At 37.1% G+C, this 19911-nt stretch overlaps 1 protein-coding gene across 1 annotated transcript in view; it reads left to right on the top strand.

Moving 5' to 3' along the window:
• The window catches only part of NEB (nebulin), a 244026-nt gene that overhangs the window by 116564 nt on the left and 107551 nt on the right, over nt 1-19911 (top strand). The window contains exons 68-80 of the mRNA XM_070737126.1: nt 896-1207; nt 2355-2558; nt 3331-3435; nt 3591-3698; nt 5153-5464; nt 8584-8787; nt 10555-10659; nt 11690-11797; nt 12852-13163; nt 17674-17877; nt 18016-18120; nt 18556-18663; nt 19517-19828. Of these exons, the coding sequence (XP_070593227.1) occupies nt 896-1207; nt 2355-2558; nt 3331-3435; nt 3591-3698; nt 5153-5464; nt 8584-8787; nt 10555-10659; nt 11690-11797; nt 12852-13163; nt 17674-17877; nt 18016-18120; nt 18556-18663; nt 19517-19828 (2499 nt within the window). The remainder of the gene's footprint in view (nt 1-895; nt 1208-2354; nt 2559-3330; nt 3436-3590; nt 3699-5152; nt 5465-8583; nt 8788-10554; nt 10660-11689; nt 11798-12851; nt 13164-17673; nt 17878-18015; nt 18121-18555; nt 18664-19516; nt 19829-19911) is intronic.

The following is a 19911-nucleotide window of genomic DNA, read 5'->3' as shown; positions in this document are numbered from 1 at the left end:
ATAATGGGAAGCAAACCCCCTATCATCTTCTCAGCTGTCCTTACCACTCTCTGAATGGACTTTCTTTCTGCAGCCACCAAACCAAACAGTAATGCAGTTTATTAAAACACTCTTAATCATGCTTCTGCAAAAAGTGGCCAGGACAAAAGGAGAAAGGTGTGCTGTCCTCAGCTGATGGAGGAAATGCAGATGCTGGTTTGCACGCTTCACTAATGATGACATATGGAGAAGCGTAGCTAGCATAAGATAACACAAAACAAAAACAAAAAAAACAAATATGCAACCTTGATTATACATGTAATCTAGTGTATTGACTTCAAAAACAGAAGCAGGCATTTAAAAAAAAAACATCGCAAATGCTGCAATTTTGCTGAGGCTTCCCTCGCTGGGAAACCCCACCTCCGGACTTCCGTTGCTAGCGAAGTGCTAGTTTTTGTGATGCTGGGATTCCCCTGCTAGGATTCCCCTGCAGCATCACAAAAATGCGGAAGTCCGGAGATGGGGTTTCCCATGGAGGGGAGCCCCAGGGGAATCCCACCAGCATGAAAACGGGTGCTTCGCTGGCAACGGAAGGTCTGGAGGTGGGGTTTCCCAATGAGGGGACCCTTCGCCTGGCAACGGAAGTCCAGAGGCTGGGCATCCCAGCGGCAGCAGCAGGTTCATAAGGTGAAAATAGTTCGGAAGAAGAGGCAAAAAAACACCGGGTTCGTATCTTGAAAATTTCATATGATGAGGAGTTCGTAAGACAAGGTATCACTGTATATTGTTATAAGTTCATAGAAAAGATTTATGTTAGTTACTTTTAAAATGATGATGTAAGATTTATTTTTGAATTACTGAACAATAACAGAAGAAGCACTTTTCTGTGTAACTCAAATATTTGTGTATATTTCAGTACAAGTACAAAGAAGGTTATCGCAAGCAACTGGGACACCACATTGGAGCTCGTTGTGTGGAAGACGATCCTAAAATATTGCATTCTATAAATGTAGGCAAGATGCAGAGTGAGAGAGAATATAAGAAAGTGTTTGAGAAACTGAAGACCAAATATAGCAGTCCTGTGGATATGCTGTCGATCTTGGGAGCCAAGAATTGTCAGAAACTGGTCAGCGATATTGATTATCGCAATTACTTGCACCAGTGGACATGTCTACCAGATCAGAATGATGTCATCCAAGCTAGGAAAGCTTATGATTTGCAGAGTGATGTAAGTATGAGGTGGAAAATGTAAAATGGATGCATTGGTATTCTTCTACTGAGATTGATCTGTGATTCATTAAAAGGTCATGTGTGCAGGATAGAGTGGGAAAATATTTGAAGCTTTCCTTTGTTCCCAACTGCTTATCCTGCCCTTGCAGTTCCAAATGATTCCTTGAGTATCTGAAATAGAATGATATGGAATACAGGATGCTACATGTGGGAAGGACTTGTCCGTGTGACCTTTTTAGGAAGATCATTCTGTCAGCTGACAGATATATTTAAATACTGAGGAAGTTTTCCTCTATATACTACCCACTCTAATGACTTGTGTATCACAATCTGAATTTCAGTTCATACTGTTTCAGCTTAGACAATACTTTCCTCCTGTAAATCAGAAGTAAAATAAGCTTTGCAATTCCCCCCTCCCTTTTCCATCTTATTTAATTTCTTCTTATTATTATTATCTTATGTTTAATTTCTTATTATTTCTCACTGGTAGTTCACAGATGTGTCAATTTCATAACCACGTGATTTCTTAATTTTCATTTGTACTGTTATCATATTCACTCCAGTGTTTTAAAAAAATAACTTTTGACTAAAATATACACGTGGTTCTATGCACAATGTAAGAGAATATTTTATGCCTAATAGTTTTTGCAAGGATTTTTTTAAAAAAATTACACATTATATGCATTGTGCACATTTTTCATAATGTAACTTGGTAGCAGGGTAACTGTTTTATATAGTTGTATACTGTTCACTTATGAATTTTAAAGTATGTCTAGGTTTTGGTTTGGGGTTTTATTTTGTATTGAAACTAAAAATAAATCAATAAATAAACATTTTAAAGATGAGTTGAAATTCTGCCTCTCAACATTTTTTATATTTATTCATATAAAAGTTTTGGCTGTCATCATTATTCCTCAAATATGCATATCATGATGCTTATTTATATTATATAACATGTAAAACTCTTGAAAATCAATTGAGTCACTTTTAGATGAATTTCAGCATCATAGATCAATTTTCGCCTGAAGTTTTCAAAATCAAATTTGTAATTCAATTAGCCAGAAATGCCCCCCCTCAACAAAAATGTGTTATAATGCATGTTTGTTGACTTTTGTAAACACAATTTATTGCTATTTATGTTTCAGTCTCTTTACAAGTCTGATCTAGAATGGCTGAAAGGCATTGGCTGGGTGCCTCTTGGTTCACTAAACGTTGAACATGTCAAGAGAGCTGGAGAAATCCTAAGTGAAAACAAATATCGGCAACCACCTAATCAAATGAAATTTACCTGTATCACAGATGGTTGGGACGTAGAATTAGCAAAGCATAATGCTGATCTGATGAGCAAGGTAGGTTTTCTAAACAAAGTAGCTAATCTTCCATAACAGACAATAATTTGCTTAGGAAATGAAATGATCACATCCTAAGTTTATGATTTAAACTCGGAGCCAAAATCCAAATAAAACCATCCTTCACTGATGCCTTTCCAGTTTTTGCTTCAATATACATAGGAAAGGTAAGCTCTCCACCACTAATCATTGGATCAATGAATTACTTTGTTAGTTAAGAAATTGGACTTTCAAACCAGTCAGATTTCATCTCTCATAATTTCTAGTCAGTGTGACTATTGACTTATGTATCTTAAGAAGCTTTTACCAAAGTCAAGTTTTGATTTGGATGCTGCTTTGATGTATTAGAAATCTATCTGCAATTTTCTAGGTTTTTTCTAGGTTTCTGTGCACACGTGCTTTGCCCCAGGCCCAAAGGGATTTTTATTTTTTATTTTAAAGAAAATTGGAGAATTCTGATGCTCTTTGTTGACTTTCCTTGATAAAGTTGAGTTCTTGGGTCTTGAACAAAAGTTCTTTTAAACAGGTTCAGCCAGAAAATCTGATTATTAATGTGTTAATAATGTCTGTAAAATATAGTTTGCCCCATGGCAGATATGACTTTGAAGCATAGCTCATTAAAATAGAAATTTATCTCACTGAGTTTTATTATAAATTTTAGATAACATTTTTAATGAATTTGAATTTTTCTAATGTTATAGTTTAACATTCTGTTCCGACTTGTATTTTCTGTAGGCAAAAATCAAACATTTTCCCCCTTATTCCTTCACAGCGGTTATACACTGAAGCATGGGATACTGATAAAATCAAAATCAATGTTATGCCAGATACCCCAGAAATTCTCCTGGCCAAGGCAAATTCTGCAAATATCAGCCATGTAAGAGAATGTTAACATTATTTGAATATTTAATAATTTGGGGGGTTGTTTTCACTTTACAAGAACTAATGTGACTGTTGAAACAAATTGATTTTAAATTCTAGATGCTATAACTGATTTTATAGTAAAGTTTCTTTTTATCACATCTTCTACAGAAACTTTATGTCCAAGGATGGGAAGATACTAAGAAGAAAGGTTACGACCTGAGAACCGATGCTATTCCAATTAAAGCAGCAAAAGCTTCAAGGGATATTGCTAGTGATGTGAGCAGATGCTTTCCTGTCTAGTAAATTCCCTATTTCTTTTTTTTTAAAAAAAGAAGCCACAGAAATAAATAAAAAAGTAATGGAACAGACAGGTGACCTTTAGAAAAAATGATTAGATTGACCCAGAAAAGTTATATAGACTGAATTCTATATAATAAGGTTAGATGTCTAATGGCTATAGATGGCAAGAACATAGGGAGATTAATTTAAAATAACATGTACAGTGATTCCTCGATTTTCGCGATCTCGATTATCACGAAACGCTATACCACGGTTTTTCAAAAAAATATTAATTAAAAAATACTCCACAGTTTTTTTGCTATACCGCGGTTTTTCCCACCCGATGACGTCACTCTCTTCCTTCCTTTCTCATCTTTCTTTCTCTCTCTCTTTCTCTATCTTGCTTCTTCCTCTCTCACACTCTCTTCCTCCCTCTCTCATCTCTTTCTTTCCTTCTCTCTCTTTCTCTATCTCTACCCCTCTTGCTCTCGAGCGGCGGGCGGCGGGTGGGCGGGCGAGCGGCGGGCGGGCAGCAGCGAGGAGCCGAAGATCAGGGTTTCCCCTTTGCATGGGCGGCGGGGAAGACCCAGGGAAGGTTTCTTCGGCCGCCCAGCAGCTGATCTGCTCGGCAGCGCTGCTGCAGGAGGACCCGTGTCTGAAAGCCGGTGAGAGGGGTGGATCGGGAGGGCGGGTGAGCGGCGAGCGGCGGGTGGTAACGGCGAGGGCGCCGGACACGCTGGGGGGGTGGGGGCAGCCGACATTCAAAGCAATCTTTGTCGGCTTCCGCACTTTCATCGCTTCCCGGCTCCACCATCTGCGCATGCGCGGCCATGGAAAAAAGGGCGCGCATGCGCAGATGGGGTTTTTACTTCCGCACCACTATACTGCGGAAAATCGATTATCGCGAGAGGTCTTGGAACGTAACCCTTGTGATAATCGAGGGATCACTGTATTGCTTTTTGACACTAGGATGCATTATTTGCTCCAGCTCAAATAACATGGAATAAATTTTTCATAATAAGAACTGTGCTAAGGCAGCATGGTTTCATAACTCGATGCTTTAAATGCTCATTTAGGGTTCCCTTCTGGTAAATAAAAAGAAATCTGGAAGATGATACTTTCCCTATTTAATTTTTGTCATTGGAATCATTTTGTGTGTCAGGCAAATATTGGCTTTTTTCACCCTCAATCAAAAACTGTTGTAGAAAAATGTATATTAAGAACCCTTCTTCTGATGCCATGACACAAAGGAATTTTTAAATTCTGTTTTACAGTGATATTCAAATGTCACAAAAATATTACTCAACAGTTGATTCAATATGACATTCTGAAGAAATTTTAATCCAAATTTCCCGTCTTTACTTGATTTTTATCACTTTAGTAGCTGAATCATTGTTAGCTTTCCTAGTAGCATTTATATTCGTTCAAAAATTTATTGTTTTCTGTTACAGTATAAATACAAAGAAGCACATGAAAAGCAAAAAGGGCATTATATTGGGGTTGAAAAAATGGCAGACGATCCCAAGTTGGTATGGTTTGCCCACGCAGGCAAGATTCTAAGTGATCTGGATTACAAGAAGAACTATGAACTATGTAAAGCTAAGATCCATTGTCCTGTTGACATGCTATCAATCTTAGATGCTAAGAATTGTCAGAAGTTGGTTAGTGATGTGGACTATCGCAAATACTTGCATCAATGGGCTTGCCTCCCGGACCAGAATGATGTTATTCAAGCAAAGAAAGCATACGAGCTCCAGAGTGATGTACGTATGATTCAAATGTAAAATGCATATGTCTGAGTGAGACTATTGTTTAGTGAAAGAACATGTGAAAGGCATGGAAAAAGTCCCCAAATTAATTCCTTCCTGAGAGTGTAAAACAGCTGACAAAGTTGGTGATAATACAACTTTCAGCAAGATGAAGACATTTCTCATAGGAAATCCCTGAATGCAATTTATCTCCCAACTCTGGACTAAGATACGTTAACCCCATTGCACTGTTATCTGAAAATCTATTAATTTGTTTGGAAGTAAGCCGTGTGTGTGTGTGTGTGCGTGCGTGCACACCTGTGCCTTCAAGTCAATTTTTAACTCCTGACGATTGTCTGAATTAAGCAGTTATACAGTTTTCTTGGGAGTGATTTCCCTTTGCCCCCTTCCTAAGAACTGGTCCAGGGTCACTCAGCTGTCTTTGTGATCAAGTACAAGAACTATCCCATTTCCCTGAAAATAAGATCCTTTCTTGTATTTTTCTGCACCCTGAAATAAGCACTTGGCTTTATTGCTATGCACTCAAAAGCCCAATTGGGCTTATTATCAGGGGATGTCTTATGTTGGGGGAAACAGGGTAGAACTGATGGTTTCCCAGTTTTTAGCCTGGTGCCTTAACCTACCACACCAAAGTGGCTCTCTTGGTTCTCTTTTAAGCCCCACAAGACTTTTAAAAAATTATGTGCTACTTTTGCATTACTGGAATAAGATGTCACCTGTGCCATTGTAGTGGAATCTGCTTCCAAGTGTTTCAGTGGCATATTGTAGACCAGTGATGGTGAACCTATGGCATGGGTGCCACAGGTGGCATGTGGAGCCATATCTACTGGCACACGAGCCATTGCCCTAGGTCAGCTCCAATGTGCATGTGTGTGCTGGCCAGCTGATTTTTGGCTCACACAGAGGCTCTGGCAGGGTGTTTTTGGCTTTCAGAGAGCCTCTGAGGGGTGATGTTTTTACCCTCCCCACATCCAGGGAACCTATGGAGCCTGCGGAGGGTGAAACATGAGCCTACTGAGCCCACCAGAAGTTGGGAAACAGGCCATTTCTGGCCTCCAGGCCTCTGGGGGGCAGGGAAGCTGTTTTTGCCCTCCCTAAGCATTGAATTATGGAGGTGGGCACTCGGGCAAGCGCTATAGCAGCCGCCCACACTCTGGAACCCAAGGGAAAAAAGGTTTGCCATCACTGCTGTAGACTGTCCATACTTGGTGGGATTCAGACAGCATATATACATTAGGCTGGTTGCATAATCAGCCAGATGTTTATATTGGATTTAGTATTTTTGCCACCTGTCAAGCCCCTTCCAGGGATTTGGGATAAGCAAATGTTTTATTATGGTTGGTCAGCCAGATTTGTAGACTGAGTTTGGAATTTTTATACATCTATCAAGTCCTTCCCAAGTAGAATTCTGCTGTTTGATGATGTTAAGAATATAGGCTGTTTCAAGCAATCCTGCCTTTTGAATCTGATAGTACAGTGGTACCTCTACCTACAAATGCCTCTACTTAAGAACATTTCTAGATAAGAACCGGGTGTTCAAGATTTTTTTGCCTCTTCTCAAGAACCATTTTCTACTTACAAACCCGAGCCTCCGAAACTGTAAATGGAAAAGGCAGGGAAAAGCCTCCATGGGACGTCTCTAGGAATCTCCTGAAAGGAAACAGGTCCAGAAAAGGTGGGGAGAAGCCTCCATGGGGCCTCTCTAGGAATCTCCTGGGAGATTCCCACCCTCCCTGTGGTTTCCCCAATTGCACACATTATTTGCTTTTACATTGATTCCTATGGGAAAAATTGCTTCTTCTTACAAACTTTTCTACCTGGTCATGGAACAAATTAAGTTCGTAAGTAGAGGTACTACTGTAATTTTGTCGATGTTTATTTTTATTATGGGAGTTACCTTTTATTTCAGTGGGAATGATATCTGATGATATAAATATGACTATATTTACTGGAAAAGAAGTTAGATGATGATCAAGGCATTCATTACCCTGATGAATTTACTCTATTTTTCAGAGAATAAGACGCTACTTTCCCTCTCCTAAAATAGGGTGGAAATGTTAGTGCATCTTATACACTGAATGCATTTTTGTCCTCCCCAAGCCTACCCCCAGGGATGGGCCAGGCCCCGGAATGGCAGGAATGCCATTCCGATAGTGGAAATGGAGCACGTAGCGTAGCTCCAGTGCTGCCGGGCATGCATGCATTGTGCAAGCACAACCAGCACAATTCCGGTAAAAATTACCACTTTTTTGCTTCTGCGCATGCACATAAGCAAAGAAATCAACACTTTTTGCCCAAATCTTGCTGCCGTAAGAACATCCGCAACATGTCCACCAGCTGAATCTTGCTGTGGCGCCTAGAGCGGCAGCTGGGGCCAACAGCAATAGCGGTCTGTCCAAGCTCTGGCCGTGTGGCCTGCTTTTTGCTCCCCCATGCCGAGGCATCTCTCGGTGCAGCAATGGTGCCCCGAGCAAATCATGGCCTTTGGGAGTGGCAGCACTGTGCTCCCAAAGGCCACAACTCACTCAGGGTGCCATCGCCATGCCGGGAGATGTCTGAGGCGTGGGAGAGAACAGAACAGGCCACATAGCTGGAACTTGGGGCCACCTGGCCTTCTCCCTGCACTGCATGCCATCTTCTTGGCATGGCGAGGGAGAAGACGTCACTTAAGCATTGGAGGGAAAGGTCAGGCAGGTGGCAGAGACAGAACACTTGGGTCACTTGCGGCAGAGGCGCTGCTTGGGGCAGGGCAGGCAGGGGGTGGGCAAACAGGCAGGGCAGGCGGCAGGGATAACTTACCTGATTTTTGCTGTCTTTGGCTTTTTTGCTTCTGCGCATTCCCAGAAGCCAAAAATGCCAGATATCACACTTCCTCGTGCAAGATTTGGCTTCTGTGCATGCGCAGAAGCTCAATCCCATGCTGTGTGCATGCTCATGGCCCCATTCTGGTGGCTGGGGGGTGGTACAAAAACTTTTTTCCTTACTTACCTCTTTGAAGTCCTAGTGTATCTTATACACCGGTGTATCTAATAGTCTGAAAAATATGGTACATTACTTAGATTAACTTAGAACTTCTGTTCCACCGAGGAAACGCTTGACTTTGTTTTTTACAGAATCTGTATAAGGCAGACTTGGAATGGCTGCGTGGAATTGGCTGGATCCCAGAAGGCTCTGTGGAAGCCCAGCGAGTGAAGAATGCCCAGGATCTGATTTGTGAAAGACTGTACCGGCAGCGGCCAGATTCTCAGAAATTCACAGTTATAGTTGATTCCCCGGAAGTTGTCTTGGCTAAGGCCAATGCTTTGATGCAGAGTGGGGTGAGCAATATTTGTCATTCACCAGTTACTGGGGTGGAGGGGGCACATGTTTCTATTTAAAATCAGCATTCACTGAAATGAGATACATTTCTATGATGTTGGTGAGCACTTGAAAAAAGTGCAAAAAGCTGTAATTTTGTTGATTGACAATTTACTAGATGGATGTAGAAGGATTAGTGTCCCCCATGGAAAATATTGTCATTGATAACAGAAAAAGATTTATTTTTTTGGGGGGGGGGGAATCTGAACACTTAACTACCAACTTGCTCCAGTTTTAGTTGTAATTATAGATCCCTTTAAACATTAAATGGAAAATGTTTTTAGGAATATTAGGGATTGCAAAGGAAGAGAAATTTTACATCTGTACTTTTAGGTTGTGGAGGTTTCTTTTGTTATTTTTTAAAATAAATCTATAAGACTTATATTTTTCATGCATTCTCATTTCACTATGGTAAAAAATATGTGTGAAAACGTAAATGTTAAGTGTTTTTGAAATTAAAATCACTGTTTTGATTTTCTATGCATCCACAATTCATCCTCCTTACTGTCCATAGAAATATTGTCCATTTCTTTAAAATAGGGGTGTCAAACTCATGTTGTCACATTGGTGTCGCACGACATATCGGGACATTTCCCCCTTCACTAAACCAGGCATAGGTGTGGTCAGTGCGTGACCCATCCAACATGCCAGCGGGGAGTTTGACAGCCCTGCTTTAGAACTTTTTACACTGAAGAAACTGAGTCAATTTTAATCTAACTGAAGGCTTAATTCTTAGACAGTGGTATTAGGAGCTAAGATGCATATAGTAGCAGTGTTTGAATTATGACCATAATGGGACCTGTCCATTACAATTGTAAATTGTGATAGTCATAAAGATTGTTAAGTGAACCAGTGGTTCTCTATGGCAGAGTTCTCCAACCTTGGACTTGAACTGAAGCTGAGGAACTCTGGGAGTTGAAGTCCACAAGCCTTAAAGTTGCCAAGGTTGGAGTGCCCTACTCTATAGGGTTGGTTTTGCAAAAAAAAAAAGGAAGTAAATGCAGTGACAGGATTACATGATACTGCAAATGATCACAAATGTGGCCTGTCAAGTTCCAGAGGTTCTGATGTGGGCGACCATCAGAACCTCAATTACAAATCTAAGCTAACCCCCAAGTAAATCTGTCAGAACTTTGCATAGTCATTAAGTGACTGCTCATAAATTGAGCACTACCTGTATGGGGTCTCCCCATGGTTTAAAATAATGGACTTACAAGGGATTTATCTTTTGCTTCAGATTTGGATATTTTAAATCCACCTAAATTCCATTCAATTACTGATAGTTTTAGCAGGCTTTCTTGACCAGGACTTGGCAATAAATATATCACACAGCTAAGCTTGTGATATATTTCTTGTTTTCTCAGTCAGAACTCTGGAGATATTTCACAGATATTGTTTAGCTAGATAGGAAAATTTATTGCAGGTGAGATGAAGGCAAATTGGTTGCTCACTTCCAGTGTAGCATTGTCAAGGTCTCTTACACCTCTCTGGTAATTTGGTTCCATCGCTTTCCGTTCCATTCTACCTTCCCGTGACATATCAATTCTTTTGCAGAGCTTATTTTGGTCTGGGAACCAAGTAGTATTGTAAAATTGTAATTTCAAAATGATTTGAACGTCAATGTGTCCAACTTCAAATGAGGATATTTTTGTCAATGAAATATATCCTACAATAGCATGATATGTTATAATTAACCTATGATAAATATGTTTTTTCCCCCCCTTCAGGCTTTATATCGTGAAGTTTGGGATAAAGAAAAAACACAGTACACTCTTCCAATTGACATTCCTGAGATTGTTCTGTCCAAAGCAAATTCTGTAAACTACAGTAAAGTAAGAAATTAAATAATTAAATATTAATGTTTTCATAATCTTTCCTTATGCTTCTTCTTCTTCCGAGGATACGTTTTCCTAGACAATTTATGATACTTTCCAAAATTATAATTATATAAGTACAGATTTGATAATGTGAGAGTACCTTTGAAAATATTTTTAAGAGTAACATGACAAATTTTTCCCTATCATATCAACCCCATATTGTTTGTAGTCCAAAGATAGAAACATAGAAGATTGATGGCAGAAAAAGACCTCATGGTCCATCTAGTCTGCCCTTATACTATTTCCTGTATTTTATCTTAGGAGGGATATATGTTTATCCCAGGCATGTTTACATTCAGTTACTGTGGCTTTACCAACCACATTTGCTGGAAGTTTGTTCCAAGCATCTACTACTATTTCAGTAAAATAATATTTTCTCACGTTGCTTCTGATCTTTCCCCCAACTAACCTCAGATTTTGCCCCCTTTTTAAAAACACTTCCCTTCTGAACCATACTTAACCTTTTAACATATTTAAATGTTTCGATCATGTCCCCCCTTTCCCTTCTGTCCTCCAGACTATACAGATTGAGTTCATTAAGTCTTTCCTGATAGGTTTTATGCTTAAGATCTTAATATACTATGTACTATGTGATGTGATGTGATATGATATACGATATAATACAGGCCTGTCAAATTGGTGGCCCAAGGGCTGAATTCATCAGATGCAGGCCACACCCACCTCAGTTCAGCAAAGGCAAATAAGTCACGACACGTCACAATATGTCACATCAGTGTTTCCCAATCTTGGCAACTTGAAGATATTTGGACTTCAACTCCCAGAATTCCCCAGCCAGCAATTGCTTGCTGGGGAATTCTGGGAGTTGAAGTCCAGATATCTTCAAGTTGCCAAGGTTGGGAAACACTGTGTCACATTATGCAATTGAGTTTGACAACTGTGATGTAATATATAAACAAACGTTACATATTTTTATAAATATGACATGTCTTGAAATAAAATATGCATTATTTATTTTCTTTCACAGAAACATTATCAACTTGGATTGGAGGAGATGAAGAGGAAAGGCCATGACTTAAGATTGGATGCTATTGAAATCCAGCATGCCAAGGCTTCTAGGAATATTGCTAGTGAGGTGTGGTCTGCTCTTCTTTGACATTTCCACCATTATTTCACCAATAAATAGTTAATATTTTGCCCATATTTTTTTTATAAATACAGTGGTACCTCATCTTACAAACGCCCTTTCTAACGAACTTTTCAAGATACGAACCCGGTGTTTAAGATTTTTTTGCCTCTTCTTCCAAACTATTTTCACCTTACAAACCCAAGCAGCTGCTGCTGGGATGAAGGGGTTTCTTTCCCCCCCCTTTTTTGAAGAAAGGGAGGAGCGGCTTGGAGGAGGAAAGATTTTGCAGAGAACAACGTGCTTGCAAAGGCACTGAAAGGGTGTCTTTTGAAGAAAGAAAAGGGAGGGGCAGCTTGGAGGAGGAAAGATTTTGCAGAGAACAGGGTGCTTGCAGAGGCACTGAAACGTGTCTTTAGAAGAAAGAAAAGGGAGGGGCGGCTTGGACGAGGAAAGATTTTGCAGAGAACAACGTGCTTGCAAAGGCACTGAAAGGGTGTCTTTTGAAGAAAGAAAAGGGAGGGGCGGCTTGGAGGAGGAAAGATTTTGCAGAGAACAACGTGCTTGCAGAGGCACTGAAATGGTGTATTTTGAAGAAAGAAAAGGGAGGGGCGCCCCCCTTGCCTTTCTTCCTTCCCACTCACCCTTTAGCCTAGCCTTGCTTCTTCCACCGCCCCCTTTAGCTGCTCCTCCCTGCCCTCTGTTCGCCTCCCTTCTAAAGTTTGGGATTTTCCTGAAGGATTTGCACGCATTATTTGCTTTTACATTGATTCCTATGGGAAACATTGTTTCATCTTACGAACTTTTCACCTTACGAACCTCCTCCTGGAACCAATTAAGTTCGTATGATGAGGTACCACTGTATGTCCAAAAGGATCATAAAGAATCCTGGCAATCAAACCATGCCTGTCAGTTTCATGGCTTAGAGTTCATTCATCAGGTATTGGTTGTATAAAAAGAGAGCACAATGCAAGTGTATAGTGTTGAAGTGTTGAACATAATTTTAGTGATAGATTATGTTGTAATTTATAAAATTGATGTTTTGTTTATGTTTCATCATTAGTACAAGTACAAAGAAGGTTACCGTAAGCAAGTGGGACACCATGTTGGATGCCGGGATATTCATGATGATCCCAAACTAGTGTTGGCAATGCATGTAGCCAAACTGCAGAGTGAGAGGGAATACAAGAAACATTTTGAGAAGTTTAAAACCAAGTTCAATAGTCCAGTGGACATGCTGTCCATCTTGTTGGCCAAGAAATGTCAGAAGCTGGTTAGTGACATTGATTATCGCCGCTATCTCCATGAATGGATATGTTTGCCTGACCAGAATGATGTCATCCAAGCCAAGAAAGCCTATGACTTGCAGAGCGATGTGAGTAGAAAATCACTACATCTTATACTGTAGTTTTTGCTTAGCTTATTTTGACTTATATTGCATTTGGTGAATTATTATGGTTGCATCTATAGTAACCCAAGCCCTGCATATATTCTAGGGTACGTGCAGCCATCATCATCAGCATTAAAAAAAATCCCATTTGTGATTGAATGTTAACTAGAACACAATTGGCTATCCATATATAGAGAATCATTTGATTCATTACATTGAATTATATATATTTTCTTTATTCTATCTATTGACCATTTGTTTTAAATGTTAATCATATTTTGATATAAAAATAGATAAACCTGTGGTGTATCCGTGCTGCTCTGCACTGAATAGGGTTATCATAAGCAGAGTTACTTTATAAAAAGTACAATTTTCTGTAAATTGACTCTTGCAAAAACTATGAGGCTTCGAAACAGGATCAAGAGGAATTCATTTTTCGAATATGATAACTTTTTATTCCTTTTATGTTTTATTACAGTTTGTAAGGCATCGTGTTATCTCATGATAGATAAAATGGATAACGGTATAACTGTTCAATAAGTAAAAAGTAAATAATGTCAGCTGAATGTCAGTTGCCACATTTATGCCAACCGAATGGCTCTGTGTTGAGATAAGAGTAATTACATATTAATTTTGAGTAGAGAAGCCTCTGTGGCGTTTTTAGTAAATGGAAGTAGCATCTTAATAGATTGATGGGTTTCTTTGTAGAATCTTTACAAGTCAGATCTGGAATGGCTCCGTGGGATTGGATGGATTCCGGAAGGCTCTGTGGATGTGGTCAGAGTGAAAAAGGCTCAAGATCTCGTGAATGACAGGTTGTACAAACAACGCCCAGATGCATTGAAATTTACCAGTATAGCTGATCCACCTCCAGTCATCCTGGCGAAGGTCAATGCTCAACAGATCAGTGAGGTAAACTGAATGTAGTCACTACCTCTGTGTTATATGTGAAATGATAAGGGTGTGTGCCTGAGCTACAGTGACCTTTGAAAAAATTAAAGGGATTTTCATACAGCAATTAAAATTGTCTTTTATTTCTTCCTTTCTTAGCACCTGTATCGTGAAGCGTGGGATAATGAGAAGGCCCAGATTAATATTCCTCTCGATACCCCTGAAATACTGCTCTCCAAGATGAATGCTGTGAATGTTAGCCATGTAAGAGCCATGTAATTAATTGTATAAATTGTTCAGAATATCAATATTCCTTTATTACATTGTCTTAAACATATTGCCCTACTTGTTAATTGCTATTATAAACAAAAAGGTATTTGAGTTTTATAAGTTGAATGTCTATTCGATATTTTCATTTTTAGAACAACAACTAAACTGATACTTCAATCTCAGGAACTAAAGCATATATATAGAATTATAAAATTGTCCTATTATTAATGTATTTGACAGATGTAGTATGATTTAAAACAAATAGTTTATGGGCCATGTAGTGTGATGATTTAAAATAGTTTTAAATAAAATACAAATCACTTCAACAACAGCAGAATATAGGTATATAAACAAACATGCATAATTATATAGAAGAAAAGAACATCATAGGACTAAAATAAAGATAACAAAAAATGGAAGAAAAATGAAATCCATATACTAAGTTTCTATAGAGAGGATTAGAGAGAAATCACAGAGAGGATTCATACCAAGTATTTATAGCAGTTAAGGTTAAATTAAATCCACTTTTGGATCTCTTTGAATTTTCCTTGAAATACACTAATTTTATCTATTGGGAATCACAAAATAAATAAATAAAATTATTGTCTTGTTTGTTGAAACAACAAAACAATGTCATTTTATATCTGTAATTCAGGCCAGTGATGGTTAATTACAAAATAAAGTAGAATCACTGAATTATTCGTTTTATTATTTTTACATTGAGTTTATATGACTTGGGAATATCTGTAATTGTACAATGAATTCTTATTTATTGAAATATAATTAGAATGGGAGAAATCTCTTAGGAAGGTAAAAATAAATTGGCATAGCTATTGATGTACAATAAGTTTGACTATGGCTTTTTTGGATACCACGGCATACTACATTGGAATTAGCTGTTTTAATTTTGCTGGATGCTGAAAAAGTTATTTATATATTTATATATTTATATATTTATATATTTATATATTTATATATTTATATATTTATATATTTATATATTTATATATTTATATATTTATATATTTATATATTTATATATTTATATATTTATATATTTATATATTTATATATTTATATATTTATATATTTATATATTTATTTTGTTTGTTTGTTTGTTTATTTATTTATTTATTTTGTTTGTTTGTTTGTTTAGTATTTACTTACTTATTTACTTATATTTGTCAAGTATGTATATGATTACAGCTAAAGTATGAACATTAATATAAATAGATAATAAACCTTTATATGGTTCAGATCAAATTAATTAATTGCATTCAAAGAAGGCATGGAGTTCCACCCTCTTTTGTCCACTGACTTATTTCCGACTAGATAGGCATGGGAATTGCATATCTATTTGAGGAATATCTGTAGTCTCCTGTAATTCATTCAGGTTTTTTTTTACTATATTGAAATTTGTGTTTATATTTTAATGGCAGAAACATTATACAGGAGCCTGGGATGAAGCCAAATCAAAAGGTTATGACTTTAAAGTGGATGCTCTTTCATTCAAGCATGCAAAATCTTCCAGAGAAATTGCAAGTGAGGTATGAGCTCTGTTATTTAAATGTTGCTTCTAAAATTACCGTATCATTTCATATCAAACAAATGGCAGAGTGTGCTACTAGATATCTTCATCTGAAACACATATAGATTCAATCAGTTGCTTTTCTGCAAGGATATTATATTTTTGCAAATATCCTCCTTTTTTTTACCTTTACTTGTTTCAAAATTTGAGATTTTAATCAAAGCTTAATTCAATCTTTTTATTTATTTTATTTTATTTTATTTTATCTAAACTGCCAAAGAGATAAAACAGGTGAGATATTTAAATAAAAGGAATATTTTATGCCCTAAAGTTTATAATTGACTATTACCTTCTCCTGCCATTTTAGAAATGGGAAATCACTGTTTTGGCATATTGCTTTATATTTGGTTATTAAATTATATGGTTGATGTTCACTTACAAAACAGCATTCCTAAATACTGATATGTTCAATGGCTGAATGGTTACATATTAACAATAAAATCGACCTATTCATTTATTCAAAGTCCCCGACTCATTAAAATATCAATTTTCATCCTGTCTGGCATAATTCTAATCATTTCAATCGTTCTTTGCTTTGTTTTGCTTTCCTCTTCAGTATAAATACAAACAAACTTATGAGAAACAGAAAGGTCATTACATTGGAACCCCTTCAGTCAAGGAAGATCCTAAACTTTCATGGGCTGCTCGAGTTATGAAGATGACAAATGACCGTCTCTATAAGCAAGCATACCACGGTTCAAAAGCCAAGATCACCATCCCGTATGAAATGGTGGCTATCCAGGCAGCCAAACAGGGGCAGGCTTTAGCCAGCGACATTGATTACCATCGTTATCTGCACCAGTGGTCTTGCTTGCCAGATCAGAATGATGTGATCCAAGCAAAGAAAGCGTATGAACTTCAGAGCGATGTAAGTACCCTTCTGGCAGGAATAGCCAACACTCCGATGATAGACTCAAGATCCAGAATGATCTTGGCAGCCTTGAACACTGGGCCCTAAATAACAAAATGAAGTTCAATGCTGAGAAAGTAAAGTTTTACACCTAGGTAAAGTGAACAGGTATATAATTGACTCAATAGCAGTAACTGTGATAAGGATCATGGAGTCCTAATGGACAACCACTTAAATATGAGCTGCCGCCACCAAAAAAGCCAATGCAGTGCTAGGCTGCATTAATGGTGGGATAGAATCAAGATAACATAAAGTGTTAGTACTGTTTTATAATGCCTTGGTAAGACTACATCTTGCAACCAGTTTTGGTTGCCATAATTTTAAAAAGTTGTTGAGAATTCACAAAGTATACATATATATATCAGATCTACTTTGGCTTTTCAAAGTAATCATACATATCAGAAACTTTTGAACAAACAATTGGGCAAAGTCTAATATCCTTTTTTTAACTTGATTGAGTTTTGATCTGTTTTGATTTAGGGCACTGTAGTGCACTTCAATAGCATTAGAGTTGGAGACAGATTGGCATACATTCCATGCCTTAATAAACTTTCTGCCTACTTAATCAAAATGATTAAGAGATTTTAATTTTCTGATACCTTTGTTCCATTACCTAGTTTGATTTTCTTTCCTTTTCTTATTTCATATTATTCATATTATCATATTTTGTTGTTTCATATTTAACCATTTAAAATTAATTGAACAATTTTAGTCAGGACTTTTTGAAATCCTATAAACCATATACTATAAAACTATCTATTTACTATGTAAGTATATTTGTTAAAAAATATGAGCTTAATCATCTTATTCATCTTTTGTGACCCATTGTCTCATAGAATTTGTATAAATCTGACCTGGAATGGCTCCGTGGGATTGGATGGATGCCGGAAGGCTCTGTGGATGTGGTCAGAGTGAAAAGGGCTCAAGATCTCGTGAATGACAGGTTGTACAAACAACGTCCAGATGCACTGAAATTTACCAGTATAGCTGATCCACCTCCAGTCATCCTGGCTAAGGTCAATGCTCAACAGATCAGTGAGGTAAACTGAATGTAGTCAATACCTCTGTGTTATATGTGAAATGATAAGGGTGAATGGCTGAGATACAGTGACCTTTGAAAAATTAAAAGGATTTTCACAAATCAATTGAAAATTGTCTTTCCTTCTTTCCTTTCTTAGAATTTGTATCGTGAAGCATGGGATAATGAGAAGGCCCAGATTAATATTCCTCTCGATACCCCTGAAATACTGCTCTCCAAGATGAATGCTGTGAACGTTAGCCATGTAAGATAATTTTATTTGCTAGTTTATAATCAAATTTAAACGACTGTTCATCTATCCCATCAAACTCTAAGCAGTCACAAAAAAAGAAGAAGACCTTAACAATAAATGAAGAATTGCAACACATAGGTTTAGGTTATTGATTAAAAAATACCAAAAACCGACAACGTGAATCCATAGTGATATTTTTTTCTGAGTAAATGTTTAATGAAGGAATATCTGTATTTTAAAATGTTATTTATTTATTTATTTGTTTGTTTGACTTCTATTCCGCCCAATCCCAAAAGACTCAGGATGGTTTACAATAATAATATGAATACAATATAAATAGATACAAAGCAGTAAAAAAGAAGTCAAATATTATATCCAAGACTAAAACCCCATAATAAAAAACCTTTTCTTCCAGTCTTGAAAGTTTTGTATGTGTTTTAATTGTAGAAACATTATACTGGAGCTTGGGATGATGCCAAAGCAAAAGGTTATGACTTTAAAGTTGATGCTCTTTCATTCAAGCATGCAAAATCTTCCAGAGAAATTGCAAGTGAGGTATGAGACCTAATATAGCTGAAATCACTGAATATTTTTGTATCACCCACCTAGCAAAGTGTATAACTTTATTTAAACTTAAATTTCTACCTAAATGTCATATTATTATTATTATTATTATTATTATTATTATTATTATTATTAATTAGATTTATTAAATGTCATATCATATAAGGTACACTGTATTGGTGTTTTTACACAATTATTTTTCAGATTGATTGCTGTAGACATGTGTTTAAAATACCAGTAAATGAAAATAATTTTTTTTTCATTATAATTTTTTATTACATATTTTTCCAGGAACTGCCAGTCAGATAATTATGAAACATTTAATTTACATTTAGTTTAAAAGGGAATATTTTATTCAAAAAGCATTCTCCATTTACTACACACAATCATTTTCAAAGGGGAAATCACTATTTTAAATATTGTTTTATAATGGTTTATTTCCCAGTATAACATCATGTTGATGCCTAATCTACAAAACAACATTCCTAAAGACAGATGCATTCAAAATCTACTGAATTGAAACTTCTTAATAATAATAATAATTATTATTATTTATTAGATTTGTATGCTGCCCCTTTCCGTAGACTCGGGGCGGCTCACAACACAATAAAAACAGTTTATAACAAATCTAATAATTTACAATTTAAAATATTAAAAAAGCCCATTATTAAACAGACATACACACAAGCATACCATATATAAATTGTATAGGCCCGGGGGAGATATCTCAGTTCCCCCTTGCCTGTTCCTTCATTCAAAGTCCTCCAGTTGTTAAAATACTAATTTTCACAAACTGAACCACCCTAATCATTTCAATTGTTCTTTGCTTTGCTTTTCTCTTCAGTATAAATACAAACAAACTTACGAGAGACAGAAAGGTCATTATATTGGAACCCCTTCAGTCAAGGAAGATCCTAAACTTTCATGGGCTGCTCGAGTTATGAAGATGACAAATGACCGTCTCTATAAACAAGCATACCACAGTTCAAAGGCCAAGATCACCATCCCATATGAAATGGTGGCTATCCAGGCAGCCAAACAAGGACAGGCTTTAGCCAGCGACATTGATTACCATCGTTATCTGCACCAGTGGTCTTGTCTGCCAGATCAGAATGATGTGATCCAAGCAAAGAAAGCATATGAACTTCAGAGCGATGTAAGTACACCAGTAACTTACAAGGTTACGTAGATGCATCATAGTCCGGCACAGAACAAGAGACCTTGAAGCCTGTAGCAGTA

The sequence above is a fragment of the Erythrolamprus reginae genome, chromosome 1 (assembly GCF_031021105.1).
Source record: "Erythrolamprus reginae isolate rEryReg1 chromosome 1, rEryReg1.hap1, whole genome shotgun sequence".
Lineage (NCBI taxonomy): Eukaryota > Metazoa > Chordata > Lepidosauria > Squamata > Dipsadidae > Erythrolamprus > Erythrolamprus reginae.
This window is presented reverse-complemented; position numbering and strand designations above follow the sequence as displayed.